General features: G+C 32.8%; 3 protein-coding genes and 1 long non-coding RNA gene across 6 annotated transcripts; 2 read left to right on the forward strand and 2 right to left on the reverse strand.

Moving 5' to 3' along the window:
- Positions 1-1,411: 1,411 nt before the first annotated feature.
- Positions 1,412-11,162, reverse strand: LOC106670182 (histone-lysine N-methyltransferase setd3-like). Of its 2 annotated transcripts, none has more exons than XM_014400281.2 (7): positions 10,778-11,162; positions 10,337-10,426; positions 10,053-10,274; positions 5,727-5,918; positions 5,603-5,667; positions 5,486-5,544; positions 1,412-1,570 (listed from the first exon to the last, which is right to left on the reverse strand). In XM_014400281.2, the coding sequence occupies exons 1-7, from the start codon at positions 10,908-10,910 to the stop codon at positions 1,510-1,512; spliced, it is 822 nt and encodes a 273-aa protein (XP_014255767.1). In that variant the 5' UTR covers positions 10,911-11,162; the 3' UTR covers positions 1,412-1,509. The 2 variants fall into 2 exon arrangements, with proteins under 2 accessions (XP_014255767.1, XP_014255768.1); XM_014400282.2 differs by having other exon boundaries at positions 1,414-1,592; positions 10,778-11,160.
- On the forward strand, positions 2,510-5,122 carry LOC106670181. The gene is made up of 2 exons (XM_024227180.1): positions 2,510-2,704; positions 2,766-5,122. Exons 1-2 carry the CDS (start codon positions 2,606-2,608, stop codon positions 5,025-5,027), a joined length of 2,361 nt encoding a protein of 786 aa, XP_024082948.1. The 5' UTR covers positions 2,510-2,605; the 3' UTR covers positions 5,028-5,122.
- Positions 11,163-11,239: 77 nt separating the features above from the next.
- LOC106670184 lies at positions 11,240-13,260 on the forward strand. The gene is made up of 6 exons (XM_014400283.1): positions 11,240-11,339; positions 12,386-12,499; positions 12,559-12,686; positions 12,775-12,907; positions 12,973-13,098; positions 13,157-13,260. Exons 1-6 carry the CDS (start codon positions 11,337-11,339, stop codon positions 13,241-13,243), a joined length of 591 nt encoding a protein of 196 aa, XP_014255769.1. The 5' UTR covers positions 11,240-11,336; the 3' UTR covers positions 13,244-13,260.
- A 1,874-nt stretch (positions 13,261-15,134) lies between these two features.
- On the reverse strand, positions 15,135-17,046 carry LOC112126999. 2 transcript variants are annotated; one of them, XR_002910341.1, is made up of 4 exons: positions 16,810-17,046; positions 16,430-16,631; positions 16,018-16,363; positions 15,135-15,678 (listed from the first exon to the last, which is right to left on the reverse strand). It is a non-coding gene; the product is annotated as an uncharacterized LOC112126999 (long non-coding RNA). The 2 variants fall into 2 exon arrangements; XR_002910342.1 differs by lacking the exon at positions 15,135-15,678 and having other exon boundaries at positions 15,998-16,363.
- Between the last annotated feature and the right edge of the window lie 71 nt (positions 17,047-17,117).

A 17,117-nucleotide genomic window follows, 5' to 3' on the forward strand; every position in this document is an offset into this window, starting at 1 on the left:
ACCTGCTAATTATAAAAAAGAATTAGCAACACTTAAAACCTTAACGAAAAACAGTAGCTATCTAGAAATATTTATCCGTAGGTGCTAATAAAAAGAAGCAACAATCACACTTAGCAACCACACCAAAAATGAATCTTAGATTTTCGTTGCTCGCCATACATTGGTGTACTATCAGTCAAAATAGGTAAAATTCTTAAACAAGTAGGATGTAAAGTAGCTTTTAGAGGTGCAAGTTCACTTAGAAACATTCTCTCAAAACCTAAAGATAAGGTTGACTTGTCAAAAAATGGGGTTAACAAACTTAATTGTACTGTTTGCGATATTAAACATATAGAGCAGCAGAGATACTAAAACGCGAGCTAAGGTCGATTTACATACATCAGTGACGTGACAGTGTCGTGACGGACCCTGGTCAGTATTTCATCCGTGCTTTGCAATGGAATGGCCAAAATGACAATGAGACGATGAACTTTTTATTAATGAACCGATTTCGAATGAAGAAGAGGCACCTCAAGGGAGAAAACGGAAGTGGGTTCATCAAGCATGGAACAAGAGAGGAAAAGAAGAGGAATTTGCTACACTTTACAAAGAATTAGTGGACAATGGAACAAAATTTTTCTTGTTGTGTAACTTAAAACTTAAACTTCTTAATACATTAAGAAATACGATATACGAGCGTGTAATTACGTTACTTCCCAAATGGATTCGAGGAGTGAAAGTCAAACACTACAAAATTTACATTTACAGGGAGGGAATGCGAAATGTACGAGAAATATTCACTGATTATTTAATTTTGATACTGGATCTCTTCTGTCTCAAATACCCATTTTTAACTACTTTCCTCCAGAGAGTATTCTTAAAATCTGAGTACATGTATGTTGAATTTGCCCTTGAATCAAACAACACAGGTTATTTCGCACCAACTCAATGAGTTCTAAATTCATGTTGTACGGCTGTGAAAACTAAAATATCGTCAACAAGAAATCCGATGATCACGATCCGTTGACTGCGCGCCGTGCGAGTGGGAACATTCATTTTACAAGAAAATCTTCACACCCGCCCATGGAACAAAATGCCGGTCACTGCACTGTGACATTACTGGTGTGTGTGCATCTACCTTTAAAAAACGCTTGTCTAAATTTAACAAATTTTCTGAATTTAAGGACCACTAAATGAAGCAAAACAAATTTTAAATTTAAAAATATCAGTGTTGCAAAAAATTTAACAAAGGGAGGAAGTAGTTGGTTTAAGAAATTTGAAATGAAAAAATGTAAAATTAAACATAGGCATAAATGCACATATAATATAATACATTTTGATTTACCTCCTGTTTTAATCATGTATAATTACATACAAATTAATGATTAATTTCCAATTATTTTTATTACGTATTTATTAGGATAATTAGATGCGTTGTAATTTGTTTTTCGCAAGTCCAAAATTGACCGGCGTTAAAAACCAACTTCTTATTGGAATTTCGCGTTGGTGATGGATCGGTTCCCTCTCAATTCATGCTAAAGGACGTGCTTGCAACTGCTCCACTGATGATGACCGTTTAATGCTTGAAAAGCTGGATCGTGTGAACAAAAATTCTGTGAGTAGAGCATCATTTACACGTTAATCGACATACTCACCCGACCTTTATTATTTCTATTATTCTTTATGGTAATGTTTATTATATGAATATTGGCTTCAGCTTGTCGCCGGAAGGACAAATTGGAAACAACGTTTCATTCAAAATTTTCAAGGCTTTACAAAGATCCATTGAATAACAAGTGTAAACAATCCTTTTATGACTTTCTTTTTCATAGCCTTGCGCAATTCTTCCCTTGGGTCCAGGTATTGTGTATGTTATGTGAGTCGATCCTTTTAAGTCGGCTTTTCAAAGTGAAAACGGAAAGGGGGAAACTAGTACAGACAGACGTTTTAATAGACAACACACAGACCTATTCAGTTTGAACTGTCCGTGTAGTGGAGGCGAGCAAACATGAAGGCATACTATTCCAATCTTATGCCATACTTCCAATCATACTACTTTGTTGTTGCTGGAATAATTATAAAATATGAAATTAAGTTTATAAGGGTACGGTTAGATCAGACTGACATGGTGGTGATGGTGATGAGGATACTAGGAAGTGGGGTTTGTGCTCCCCAGGCAGTGCAGCCTTTTCTGGCCTATTGTACCTTCCCAGTTCATTGCAACTGACTCAATCCTTCTTCTCAGAAGTATCAGGTCGGTCATTGACTGTCGCTGCTACAATTACATTCCCTAGGTTTTTTCTGTGTTAGGTTAAATCTCCATTGAGCCGTTGCTAAGTTGCATAACCTGCCGATAGGATCATCATTATATATGCTCATGTTGAGTAGTTTTCTCAGAAGCCAGTGACCAGTTAATAGTCCTATCACTCCTCAGAGAATAGAACCAGAATGACATACTGCTTATGTTAAACATTACAAGTTTAGGAAAATATATTTGTTGACGTAAGCATTATTGAAAATTAAAATAATGTATGATTATGACAGGTAGATTTATGTTTACCAGAATAATTTATAATCAACCCAATCTTTCCACAATAGTAAATCTGATTTTGTTTTATGTTTCAGAATGAGACTATGGACAGTTTTTACTCTGTTCCTGTTCTTTTGTTTGATCCCTTTGTCACTTCAACAAGATTATGATGACACACAGTTAACTGCTGGAGAGGTAATTTACTAAAAATAGCTTATAAAACAAATGTTTATTTAACTAAAATACTACTTTAAAGAGCTGGAGGACTGGTGACACTGACAAAATTGTCGAAAGGAAAGATGAAGAGGTGAGTGAAGATGAAGAAATGACCAAAAGGATCAGATCAAGAAATGGAAACAAAAGGAGGCGAAGAAGAAAGAGACCAAGGCCTACAGAATTGCCAATCGAAGAGGTCTCAGACAGTGAACATGTTCCAGAAGAACAATATGGAATAAATTTGAGGAAAGTGTCAGAAGAGGAAACAACGCCTGAACCAGAAGAGCTGCCAAAAAGAAGGACACCTAAGAGACGAAGGAGGCCTCACAGAAGATTCCCAGACCCTGAGTATATTTATGAAAGAGAACAAGAAGAAGCTCCAAAGCCCCCAAGGAGAAGAAGGAAAGGTGGAAGAAAGAGATTAAAGCCAGTTGAAGTTGAAGAATTTCCAGAAACAACTACTCTGCCTGAAATACCACAATATGTGAGTGAAACCAATGTATTATTGCACAGAGAGAACAATATGAAAGAAATCACGACAATTCCTACTATCACAACTTCAACGTCTCGTAGGACATCAACCACCACAACTACGACTACAACTCCTACTACTGCTAAATCATACGAAGATGTAAGTGAAAATGCAGTTTTAAAACATTATTATGAAGAGGAGAAAGATGAACATATAACCATTAAGAACACATCTCCACAAAGGTCAAGACAATACATTGTCAAAAACAACATAAAACTTTCCACAGACAAGATCGAACAGAATGATGATAAAGTTTTTGGAAACAAGATTTTCGACAGGAGAACTCTATTTTCCAAATCAAGAAGGCTTCCAGAAACGTCAGCCATTTTAAGAAAACGTGTTGTACCACAAAAAACTGAAGCGGAAACATTTAATTTACACATTATCAATCCACTAGCAAACTTAGAGAGTAATTTGTATAACAAGAATGCTAGCAGAAATGAAATCGTTTCAAAAGTAAATATACCAATAGGAATATCCAAACTTCCTGAAAGTATCTCGCCAAAATCAATAATTGACAAAATTAAACATCGAATAATTGCTTCAAGTACAGAAGAGCCAAATTATCCAAAATTTGAATTTGAAAGAGTTAATCTAGAAAAGCACATTTATTCTCAAAAAAGTTCTAGGCACACAACTGAACCATCGGTTCAAAAGCAGGATGTCATAAAAGTGTTTAAAAAACAAGAAACTACTACAATAGTACAAACAACGCTTAACGAAGACAAATATGTTGAAGAAACAACTATATATACAACTGAAAGCCCAAGCACTAATGCCAGGCTGTTTGATCCATCTGATAAAATTGATGATACACTAAATGCCACCAATTTGAATGACAGTTTACTCGATTTACTAAAAACTGAAAGTACTCGAATATCAAAAATCTTAGAGCTGAGGAATATGACACTCGATCAGCTTTTAGAACATAGAGAACGTGGTTCCAGCAAATTCATTTTATCAGATATGTTTGATTCGAAAAAGGCCAATCCTGAGAAAAACGAAGAATTGACATCAACAACTGAGAGGGATAATAAAACAGAGCAAATCCAATTCCCAGAAGAAGAAATCCTAGGATCATTCCCCAAATTCTTATCGGACCAAATTCATAAACATACTCAGCATCAGAAGAAAGAGAAAAGTGATGAAAATGAAACTGGACATACAGAACACAGAGAACCGAGGGTTTTCGAAAGTATGCCCAAGTTTTCAACAAAATTGGAGACACCTGATAAATTGAATCCTACATGGAGGATTATTCCTAATCCAAGATTGAAGCCGGTCTCTATCCATGGCAACTTCGAAGAAATAAAAATTACTGATATTATCCCTGAGAACAGTAATGAAATCAAGGAAATTTATTTATTAGAAGACAATGACATTGCACAGGGGACCAAGATTTCTGATTCCTTCAATACTGAAACAGTGAAAAGCTACAACAGCATAAACACATTCAAACAAATTCCATTCAGCATAAAGTCAGCAATAATAATAAGTGGAGCGATTCTTGCTCTGGCCATCTTTGGGTTCATGTCAGTGTTGATTTCATGCAGGGTCCGACAGAAGAAAGCTAGGATAAGGGCCAAACAGGATATTCTGCGCGAACATTTGAAAAATGAGGACTTCATGACCAGCCAACAGAGTCTGAGTCCAGTTCTCAACAAACACCAAAGAGGACCAGTCTTCTCTCAGGGGATCCACTCGAACACAACTTCAAACAGGCATTACTACCTTTGGAGAACACTTCGAAAGACTTTTCAGTATGATTAAAATGCTCAAGTCCAGCTGAACAAAAAGTTTTAAGGACAAGGTTTCTGTAAATATTTTTTCCATTGAAAATGGTTTTGTACCTTTGTATTTTTTTTTTCCAATGTTATTTGATTCAATTAAAAATTCTTTAACTTATGAGTTATAAATTTGAATTTGGTCAGTATAATTTATCATATTTCCATTCTGTTGTTTAATTTATATTGTAAGTTATGATTTTTTTTTAATAATAAAACAGTACCTGTTTATATACAATAGTTAATTTCCTTTGTAGTTTTGTTAACTGGTCCAACAAATCTAGTCTATGAACGTATAATTAATCTAGATATGAGAAAAATATCAAGCAAATTTAAATATTTAAAATGAGCTTCCATAATTTTGTACATTAAATCAATCCTTTTAAAACTTATAAACATCCCATAAAATACAAAATATAATAAACATTTAAAAAAAGCACTTACCTGTATTGTTCATAAGTAAAAACTTTTCGAAGTATTGCACTAGCAGCATCATTTGAGTTCTAGTGGATGACAAAAATTAATTAAACTGTATAAAAATCATATCATATCATCACTTACATAAAATAAACTGTAAAGGTAACCATACTGTCTTGCGATATTTTGACACTGTTTTAACGCAGGTTCTGAAATGATGAAATTTGTTGAAATGTCTTAAGTAATAGAATTGTTAACCTGTTTTTACCATAAGTCGGTGATCCTTTAAGTGCATCCAGTTCATCAAGGGTAAAATACATGACTGTATTGTAGGAAGAAGGGAGAGAATTGAGATATGGCTCCCAGAAAGAATTGCCACGGAATTTCTCTAACAGGAGAAACAACGCCAGGCTCATGCTGGGCATGTGAGCAAGCAAGGCATCGTTTTGCATGAGATATTCTGAAACAGAACAAAATTGTACATTTCAACTGTTAATACTTGTTATACTGATTTTAAACAATTCTCATATAAAATACAATGATGGACAAATTTAATGCACCATTCTATTTAGTTTAAAATTAAATCAATTATCTTCCCACATTAGTTACAGGTAATTATGAGCTATCATAGTCAAAATAAACAGTAACTAATGCTTTGTTTACTTCCTTTATTTACTTTTTACTGATTAATCCCATTTGAACAAAAAGTAGCATTATACCCTTCGATTCTGCTCCACCAATAGATCACCACTTTCAGTTAAATCTTTTTCCATTATTCTTATTCTTTTCTTTTTCCATTTCTATTATTCTTATTCTTTTTCAATGGCTCCAATCAGGCATTTGAGTGAGTATGACAGTGTCAGGGTCATAGAGGAAGAGTAAGTCAAGGCAGTTCCAGGAGATGAAGATTAAATCACTCTACAGTAAATAGACAGGGTTCTTTAGCACTTCAGAGAAACAGGGCTTCACACTACAAGGCCAGGTCAGGTTCAAACTAAGTCTACAGATGAGAGACGATAGATTCATCCATCATCATCAGACTACAAAACCGCGGCATTATGGGAAATGAGATAAGAAACCTGGTTTCAATTTCCTTCAGAACTGCAAGAAGAAGGCTCATTAAAAATAACCTCAAGGCCCAGCACTCGGTTCGTGGACTTTTTACCACAGCTCAGAAAGCGGCCAAGCTTCAATTCAACAGGAATACGTGAATTGGACACTGGAAGATTTGGGACGAGTTCTCTTTACATATTAGGTGAGAATTGGCCAGAAATCTTCAGATGGGTGAATTTCATATGGAGATGCTCAGAAGAAAGGTACGCCCCATACTGTATAGTCCTCAGGTGGCATTCGACGGTGGGTCATGGTTGTGGAGTAGTATTTCCTTGGACATTGGTTGTTGTGCAAGGAAGATCACAGAGGTATTACAAGACGTAATCGAAGAACATGCAGGGCCATTTGCCCCCCCTCCCATCACTGAGAGTTTCTTGCTAATGCAGGATGCCAGGCCACATAGAGCACTATGATGACTACCTGAATGAGGCTGGAATTGAGTGGCCAGCTCGAAGACCAGATTCAAACCCAATCAAACTCGTTTGGAGCCAACTTAAGCTATGAATACGACGGCGAAACCCAAATCCTAACACCATGGAAGAGTTGAAGATGGCAGTTCTTGGTGAATGGGAAAGAATTACTCTCAATTTTATCAGAAAACTTTTACAAGGAATGCAAAGGCGTTTAATGGACCTGTTTTGTACTAGAGGTAGAAATACTTGATATTAATTAAAGGGAAGAAAAAAGCTTTTACAATTTAAAAAATAATTTTTTATTTTTTTATTTTTTTTGTACTTTACGAATTAAGTAATAAACATTGTCTTTATTTTCAACCAAACCTATTTTGAGTGTGCAAAATATGAATAAACCTAAATACATTAAAATTTAAGGGTGATGCATTTATTTTGTTCATCGGTGTAATTGAAAATCTGACTTCTCAAAACTGGCTAATCAATTAATATGTTGATTTGTATTATTTACAAAGCATATTACACACATGAATATTTATAATCCATCTATAGCAGGTTTACAGTTTAGACCAATTACAGCAGCAATAAAACAATAAAGCAGCAATAAAATAATAAAGTGTAAAATAACTAAAACATGTTTGTGGGCATCTTGGTTGTTTCCGATCTTTTTGATCTCCTTACCCTCACTGTTTTGGTTTGCCAGACTAGGCCCAAGATAGAGAAAAGTCATTGGAGCTTTGGCCCAAAAGTAAATGGCCTACGGTGGGCATGGTCTCTATTCTAGTATTCAAATTCTCTTAGCGCTCTCTTGGTATGTAAAAGCTTCTCTTCAGATCCAGCCAACAACATAGGATTTCTTCAACAGTCTTTTAATCGTGTTTTTTAAAATGCATTTTAGTTTCAAAAAACCAGATCACGTTGGTTAGGTCCAGTGGTTGGAACATTCCAGCCTTAACTACCTCATCTACCTTTTCATTACCCTCCATACTTATATGTCCAGGATTACAAATATTGAATTTTAATTTGATTTCAAATTTAAAAGTGGACCCAGAAAAATATTTAATCAATCATTAATGTAAAACATTTAGAACTGAAATGAAATATTCCAGGTAAACAGAAAGCAATGTGTGAGAGATGTTTTTTCCTATTGTTTATTGAGCATAAGTTCAGCCAAATTCCTGCTCAAATAATAAATTAGCGAAATTCACAGAAAAATACAAAATTGTTGGGTGCATGACATTAGTAACATGAGAGAAATCAGGTACTAGAGATATATCAATGTTGAATTATTTAAATATTTAATTATTTATTGATTTTTGAATTTATGTTTGATCACTCATTTTAACCATGAGAAAACTTATTCTCAGCCCAAAGGAGATTGGGAGATTTTGTACAACCGGATTACATATCAGGCCAGAAACTATAGATTGCATTTTGTCTTACAGGGTTGATGCAAATTGTCCAACTAGATTTCACGATTGCCTTGGTCAGATCACTTCCCCTGAGACAGATAAATTTATCCTTTTTAGGGATGGTTAGGGATAACTTTATGTCTAACTGGGCCATAAGGTAATGTTTAAGGCTTGAAACTTGTTTTCAAAAAATAAATAAAAATCTAATTTGTGTTTGTGCAGCTCTGATATTTCTGTAGCTGTGCTGATAATATAACAGAAATAAAATCTAAATAAAGAACAATAATATTCTGTTGTAGTTATATTAAATTTTTTTTTCAGATTTGCTCATTTATTTCAAATGAAACCACAAGGGAGTTTTTTTATTTTAATGCTTATAATTATTTAATAATAATAAATATTTCTTTTGCTATACTGGAAAATACAAAAGATTGTAAGTTTTTTTTATTCAAGTCGAATAATAATTTTAAAAAAATGGAATAGCACTTAATTATAAAAGTAATTTGTTATTCTTCCATTACAGCCTGCCTTCCATAAGTATGAATACTTTTTAAACACTCTTTTTATTATAATTAAACAAGTCAAAAATAATTTGATTTAGAAAAAAAATTAATGTCTTGAGCTAAGAAGGTATATAAACTTTTTGTAACTGATTAAAGTTCAGAAATTATTGATATTAATTCCATTTTCATAAATATATTTAAGTACCTTGTTATAAGAAAAAATATAGTATTTAGTTGTATTTGTTTTTGGAAAATTAAGGTTTAATCTTGTGTGATATAAGTTTAAGGATGTATGAAATAATTTAATTTTAAATATACAAAGACAAGAATTCAGAATTTGTAAAAAGTTTTCTGATTCCCTTTACCAATGTTTCAATCTGAAAATTAAAGTTTAAATATAAATTTAAAAAAAAATGCAAATTCAATTTGCCTTTTAGATACAGTTTATCACTGGATTTGGTCAAACTCAAAACCTTACCTTATGAAATTCCTGTCCTACAGGAGAGCTTAACATTCAATTACCCGTTGGGTTTCACGGTCAAGGGATCAGAACCACTTCACAATATTTTTTCACATTATTCGCAATTAAAATAAAATGTCTTACGCTTGGCTTTGACCTCAGAACCGCTAGCATAGCAAATATGAGTTGGATGCCCTAACCACTTGGTCAATGTGGCTATCACCAAAAAATTGGCAATGATAAAGAAGCCAGGATCTAAATCAAAATTCCCAATTTACTTATAATCAGTTTAACTTTTTTTTAAAAAAGGTTTGAGAAGGGGGTTTCTTTTCAATACTAACAGCTTTGAAACCGGACATGTCTGTACTTTGTACTGTAATAAAAGTACTGTTTTACTAATAATTCAATCTTGTAAAGAGAAAATGAAATAAATAGCAATAATTTAAAATTTAATGTATTTCTTTTGTTTTGTTCATTTAATCGGACCAATGTAAATAGTAGAACTGGAATAGGGTCATTGAAAAAAATAAATAAAATAGGGTCAAAGATGTGAATAGAACACTGCCTTTGAAGTAATACTCACAATGCCTGGCAACGGTCCCACTAGTCTAAATTTAGACTCCCTTTCATTAAATACCATTGATAGGTATATTCATAGATAGGTTTTCAAATTTAACGTGCCAAATGAGAAAGTACCTAATTCACTTTTGCGAGCAAACTCCGTCGTCATCATCAACTTCCTCGGTACGGATATCATCAAGTCATTCTGGTTTATGTCCTTCAACGACCTCAATCCATAATCGTACCCTTCAAATTCGCATATCTCGACTCCGTCAATTTTAGAACCATTTTCAAGCATCCAATCTGTCAACGATTTCATCGTCGCTCTGTTACGGCTTGGAAAGCCGACATTGACTTCTGAAAATTGAACAATTTTGAAATATGAGGTGTGCCTATATGGGAATGAATAGTTAAATTACCATTTTCAATCTCAACTATTTTCTCTAAAAGCTTTTCCATTTCGACGTGGCTGTCTCGTATTTTTCCAGTCCCGACAATTATGCTTGATACTATAATAAGAATAAGCCATGTACATTTTTAGTATGAACTAATTTAAAAAAACTCGTTTGCATCAATGATGATTATGAAAAATATGACAGTATTGTTAAAGGGTTAAATGATCAATCATCTTGGCGCAAAAATAAAAATAAATAAATAAAAGCGAGGCAATATAGATAAGTAATCTATTATTTAAAAAAACGAATATTTTTATCAGAGATAAATGTAAACACTTAAAGGTATTTCAAAGCCATTTTCTGAATGCACTGATGATGCTACACCAACATCATGACGCTTTGGATGAGGTTGCAATGATTAAAACTGAATTTTGGACTGTCGAAAAAACTTATAAATCGCCTTACCTTTGAGCAGTTTGTCAATGAGGCGATTTAGCTCGTTCCTCTTCTGTTTCGACAAATCCAAGTTCGCCTCTTTACCTTTGTTCATTTCCGATTCTTTGCTTTTCTGCTGTTTCACCTGAGCTTTTTTTCCCATTTCAAGCTCTGTTAACCGAGGCGGACCGTCAACAACGAGGTCCGAGTGTATTTGGAACTGGATCTCTCAGACAGCAGACACGGTCACTCGCTGTCAAAAGTTATTTTAACCGGCTGTTAACCTACCAGAAATCCGATTTCTAAGCCATTATAATTAAACCAAACAAAATAGACGCTTTTTCAGTTTTCAAACCGGCCGCTTTACTCTCCTTTTTCTCAGATTTACAAGATCTTATTTAAACAATAGCTGATATTTACTACTTTACTTTTTTATTTGGTTTATTTGTTTATGAATTGATAAGAAAAAATTGATTATCAGTTTACGGAAGGTTCTTATCATGTTACTGATAAGCCAGTAAATACTAGATTTTCATTTTAATACATATAACTTTTTTTTTAAGTTTAATTGAAAACAACAGCTAGAACAATGGTAAGCCTACTTATTTCAAACGTATATGTAATAAATTCAACAATTAATTATTGATGCTAATTATGCTTTAAAAACCAACAATTTACCGGTTGATAATTGATAACAACTTCAAATTTGTTAACCAGCAAGCCAATTTTACTCAAGAATTTATTAGTGTACATAGATCACAAAAAAAGTTATTAGCAGACATCTTAGATCAGCCAAATTCGACATTTCCTGATCCTTGATGAATAACTTCCCTATCCAATGTGATAAAACAGATCTAATGTAGTTCAATCCACTTTATATCTATACCTTGGAAAGTATTTAATTAGAAATTTAAGCACTTTTGTCGCTGCCACTCATCTGAGTTGCGCAATAACTTGGCTTTATCCTGGTCAGTTTTCAGTTTCAATAAGTGGGTTTCTTCAATTTTATCCTTCATATGTCACTCAAGCACACAATCACTCAAGCCTATTTTCCCCTCAATTCCTGCATATTCACAATGAATTTTACTTTAGAATTAAACTTCAGGCGTGCTTGGGGTGATTTGAGATGAAGGTGGCTCTGTCTACCTAGTCGGCACCGATTCCCTCAGCGCAGTTGGTGCAGTCCATGACTGGTTTTTTCCGTTGACACTCTTGTAGTGCTTTTGTTGGAGAGATACCACGAACTAGAGCATCTCGGCAAAATGGTGGTCATTGTTTGGGACGTTTACTGATCAAAGTCACGATAGCTCAAGTGGTAGAGCAGCAGCGTATCTAGCCGAAGGTCGTGGGTTCGAATCCCGCTCGTAACAACAACTTTTTTATCTCAACCAATACCTCCCATAAATATTAATTAATTGAATTATGAGTTTTTTTATTTTTTATGTTAATTAAAAAATAACTAAGATTATTTTCTGATTTACAGATAATGAAACTTATATAAACTTCCGTTATATAATTCTTTTTAAAAAATCTTTTAATAATGAGATAATTACAGTTAGTTAATTATTTCAAGTGTTTTAAAGTTTGGAGTTGTGACTTTTTATTCAAAAAACCTAAGCTTCAAATTTCTATGTTTAGTTCAGAAATTTTCATCGTGTTTTTAAAAATGGAAAATTAAAAAAATTAACACTTCCAACATCCCCTCTGTTGGCCGTTTCATTTTTCAGCAATGAGAAACCAAAGAAATTGGAAGTAAGTATATAAAACAAATACTTTAAGGAGTAATTTTGAAATTCATAGATTCATTAAAGTTGACAGACCCTCACGAATTGACTCACAGCTTTCTCTTAAGACAAGCTTCTTCTAATGTGGTCAATGCTGCTTCGCAACTCCTCACACAGACCGTTGTTGCAGTAGTCGATACTGCTGAAAAGTACAAGTAATTGTCTGTTCTTTTTTTAATTTTTTTTTATAAGTATTATTAATTGTCGCAATCATTCTGTGTTATCGTCTTGGATAAATTTTAGAACTTCTCTCAACAAGCTTATCAGTTTGATCGAAGAAAGCCAATCTCCTCGCAACAAATATGTAGACAAAGAGTTAGAAGATTTGATAATTGCAGCAAGAGCGAAAGTGAATACCTTCAAAAAGGAGCTTTATGTGAGTTGAAAATATTACCAATTAATTATATATTTTTAATTTATTATTATTAATTTATTATTCAGGAGCTATATTCATTAATAGAGTACGTTGAAAAAGTCGCAGAATCAGCAGCGGAAAGTTCTTTTTTAACAGGAGCTGAACTAGTTTCCACTTCGATGGGCGAAAGGATGCATTCTGCCAGACTCCAAGTTAGTCTATTTATGATATTTTAAGTTAAATAATTTGCTACAATCTATTTTTCTACAGGTCGAACAGACCAAGGCAGAAATCAATTCCCTTGAGAAAGTATTGTTGGCGGTTCAAAAAGAATTGATTCTCAAAGAAAACCAATAAATACACCTGAAGACTGATTTTGTGAAATAATTTTTTTTCTATTAAATTTATTGTTTATATTGTAAATACTAAAACAATAAAATATTTAAAAAACCTATTTATTTGTCAAAGTTATTTTTGATATAAAATGAAACTCAACTGAAAAATTGCCTACATCAACTCCCTGAATATTTTAAAAAGTTTGGAATATGTAGTTATGGAGTAGTGCAATCACGTCATCATCATAGAAGTAAAAGACATTTAGACAAGATAATATAATAATAATAAATTTATTTTGTGAAAAGTACAGTACTACAGTAAGAAAAAACATAAATAGAGAAAAAAATTTAAGGGTAAAATAATAAAACCATAAGTAAAAGTAAGTCATTAACCAATCTGCACATTTTCGCTTGTCACCTAGAAGTAGTGCTTGTAAGGTGGCAGGAGTTATGTCAGAGAATAAAATTGCTAAAAATTAAATCAAAAGGACTGAGAAGGTGTATAAGACCAAATAAATGAAGGAAAAAACAAAATGATGAAGGGGGGAAACAAAAATAAAATAAAATACAATAAATATAAATAAAGATAAAATAGAAATTAAAGATTACCATAATTGCCATATGATGCCAAATATTGCACAAAGAAAGTTCAAATTATAAATTTAAAATTTTTACAGTAATAACTTTTTTGAAATCATAATAGGAATTAAATTTGTTAAAATTAATTTTATGATTATAAAGCAACCTAAAAACAACATTTAATGAAAAATTAAAGTAAAAATTAGTGTTTAAATATTAGTCACTACTTTTTGTCTTGTTTGATACTCATTGTTTGATTCAGCAAAAAGTTTATTTTTAAAGACATACATACAAGAACATTTTAAAAACAATTGTTTAAATGTTAAAACCTGAAAATTGTCATTTAGTTGATTGGTATTAAATCTAAAAGGTTTAGAAAGAATAGTTCTCAAAAGAGAATTTTGATTTATGATTAATGGATTGAAATAACAATTACTGTTTCCATCCCATGTAACAATACCATAGCAAATTATAGACTGAACCAAAGCATAATAAACTGATTTTAACAATTTTAAATTTAGGACTTTCTTAATACACTGAATTTATAAAGGAGTTTTCTCAGTCGCAAAACCAAAGAATCAATGTGTACTTAAAATTTAACCTAGAGTCTAATTAAGATGATGCATTTAAAGTGCTTGACAATATATAAAGTGAAAGTACAGTATTCATTACTTGGATTCTGTGAGCAATTGTACAGAGCAAAATCGCTGCTCAGATGCTCTTGAACTTAGTTCTGATTCTGACATTAGATTACATGGTTTAGCAGTAAATAATAATTTATCAAAAGGAGGGCTGGATGGGTCAGAGAAGCTATAGTTTTGCACCTTTTCTGCTGCAAAAGCTTATTTCATTTATTATTAATTATTCAGAAATCATGAGATGCGGTCTGGTGTGATGTAGGTTTCAGAAAAACATTTTCTTTATCGTGCCAACGTTTCGATCTTTATTGAGATCATCTTCAGGGCTCAAAGTGTTTGTCTTCTGTGTAATTGTGCCATTCATGCGTGTCGTGTTGAGAGTTACCTACATCACACTAGACCACATCTCATGATTTCTAAATAATTATCGATTAATGGTCACTAATCACCACACATTATTTCATTTACTTGAAAACTTTTTGATTTTGTTTAGGAAATTATATATTTAAACTGGGTAGCATTTTTGTGGGGTTGTCCAGAAAATAATGCAGGTTTTCATGTTTTCTTTCAATTGCCCTTCTAAATAACAAACAATTTATGTTTTATGTATTATTCTTTTGTACGAATGTCAACACTTTTTAATCCTCTTTGAAAGAAAAATATTTACCTTGGCATTTTGTTACTTGGGAATAATTCAGTCTTTACTAAGATGTCAACCCTTGATTTTTGCATAATTTCGTTTTACGAGTTTAAACTCGGTCATAACGGTGCCCAAGTGGCCAATTAATGAAGTCTAGGGCAATGGCAGTGTCAGTGAAAGCACTTTTCATTGATGGTGTAAAAAATTTCTGTGGGTCGATTAGCCAAGACAAAGATGGTCTTGGTAAGATTTCCTTCCTATATGATGATGTTCTGTGAGCTTTGGTCGAAGAAAATCCCAGAACAACTGCTTAAGAACTTGCAGATAATCTTTCAGTTAGCAAATCGACCATCGCTGACTACCTTAAGGCAATTTGAATGGTGAAAAAGCTTGAAAGATGGGTTCCCCATGCATTGAACGCACCATAAAAAAAATCATTATGAAGTTTGCACAACGTTACCAAGTAAGTACCACATTTTCCAAACCCATCAAAAAAGGTGATTGTGACGGGTGGGCTTCATTTGAGCGCTTTACTACAGCTTCTTGAATCCTGGTGAAACATCAATGCTGAAATGTGTTGCTCTCAACTGAAGCAATGAACTAAAAATTGATATTATTGAAGCCATCTTAATCCAATAGGAAATTATAAAATATTAATTTTTAATTAATAATACTATATATAGCCAAAAGTCATGGGTTCAAATCCAACTTGTGACACTAGCCAAGACCTTAGATAAAAAGTATAATTTTGAATAATTAATACAGTCAATTATGACTTTTCAATACATACATGGATTAATATCATTTTATATATTATATTATTATTACACTGATGGACAAAATTAACGCTCAAGATTTATTTTGGTTTATTCGTAATATTTTGTATACCAAAAATAGGTTTGGTTGTAAAAACAAGACATTTAAAAAAATGTTTATTACCAAATTATTGAGTAACGTTTAAAAAAATCTTCCTCGCACAACTAGTTTGGAGAGAGGGTCTAAGGAAATGCCAATATCAACGATCCACTGTGGAATGCCACCTGAGAAACCATAGTGTACCTTTCTACTGAGCGTATCCATAAGAAATTAATCTCCATCTGAAGATCTGAGGCCAACTCTCGCCTCATCTATAAAGAGAACTTGTGCCCAATCTTCCAATGTCCATGAATCTATCATACTCACACGCTCCTGTAGGAAATTGATTTCTGGCCATTTTCTGCTCTGTGGTAAGAAGTCTATGCGTCAGGTACCGAGGTTATTTTCACCGAGCCTTCTTTTTGCAGTCCTGGAAGAAATTGAAACATTTTGGACTTGTATTCAATCAGATTTCTTATCTCATTTCCCATAATACCGCAGTTTTGAAAAGCCTGATGATGAATGAATCTATCATCTATCTCGTTCGAGGATCTAAGTCCTAGGTTTACTGGTGTGAAGCCGTTTCTCTGAAGCGCCAAAGAATCCTTCCGTAGAATAATTTACTTGACACTGGCTGTACTCTTCCTCTATGACCCTACCCCTGACACTATCATACTCACTCAAATGCCTGACTGGACCTATTGAAAAAAAGTTTTAAGGATAATAATAACAAATGAAATCAATGAAGGCAAAAGATTAACTCAAAGCGATCTTTAGGTGTAGCAGAATGCTACTTTTTTAAATAGGATTAATTAGTACAAAATTAAAGTTAACAAAGCATTATTTATTATTTTGACCACAATAGTTCATAATTACCTGTTCATAGTTACCAAAGATATCGAAATAAATTGAGTAGTGCATTAAATTTGAATCAGTGAATAAATAGGAAGGTGAAAAACAAGTTTCAAATAGTTCAGACAGACAACTATTTTAATCTTAAAGATATGTACAAAATACATGAGAAAAGATCACAAAACAGTATTTTCTATTTTGAAAATTATTTTATAACTACATCACTATTTCCTACAGTAATAATTTTTAAAAAATCACTATATTTTATCAATTTACATCTATAGTTTATGTCAAATAAATTAAAGGATTTATGTGTACTTTTGTATTATTTT

The sequence above is a fragment of the Cimex lectularius genome, unplaced genomic scaffold (genome assembly GCF_000648675.2).
Source record: "Cimex lectularius strain Harlan isolate CLEC.00 unplaced genomic scaffold, Clec_2.1 scaffold134, whole genome shotgun sequence".
NCBI classification, from domain to species: Eukaryota; Metazoa; Arthropoda; class Insecta; order Hemiptera; family Cimicidae; genus Cimex; species Cimex lectularius.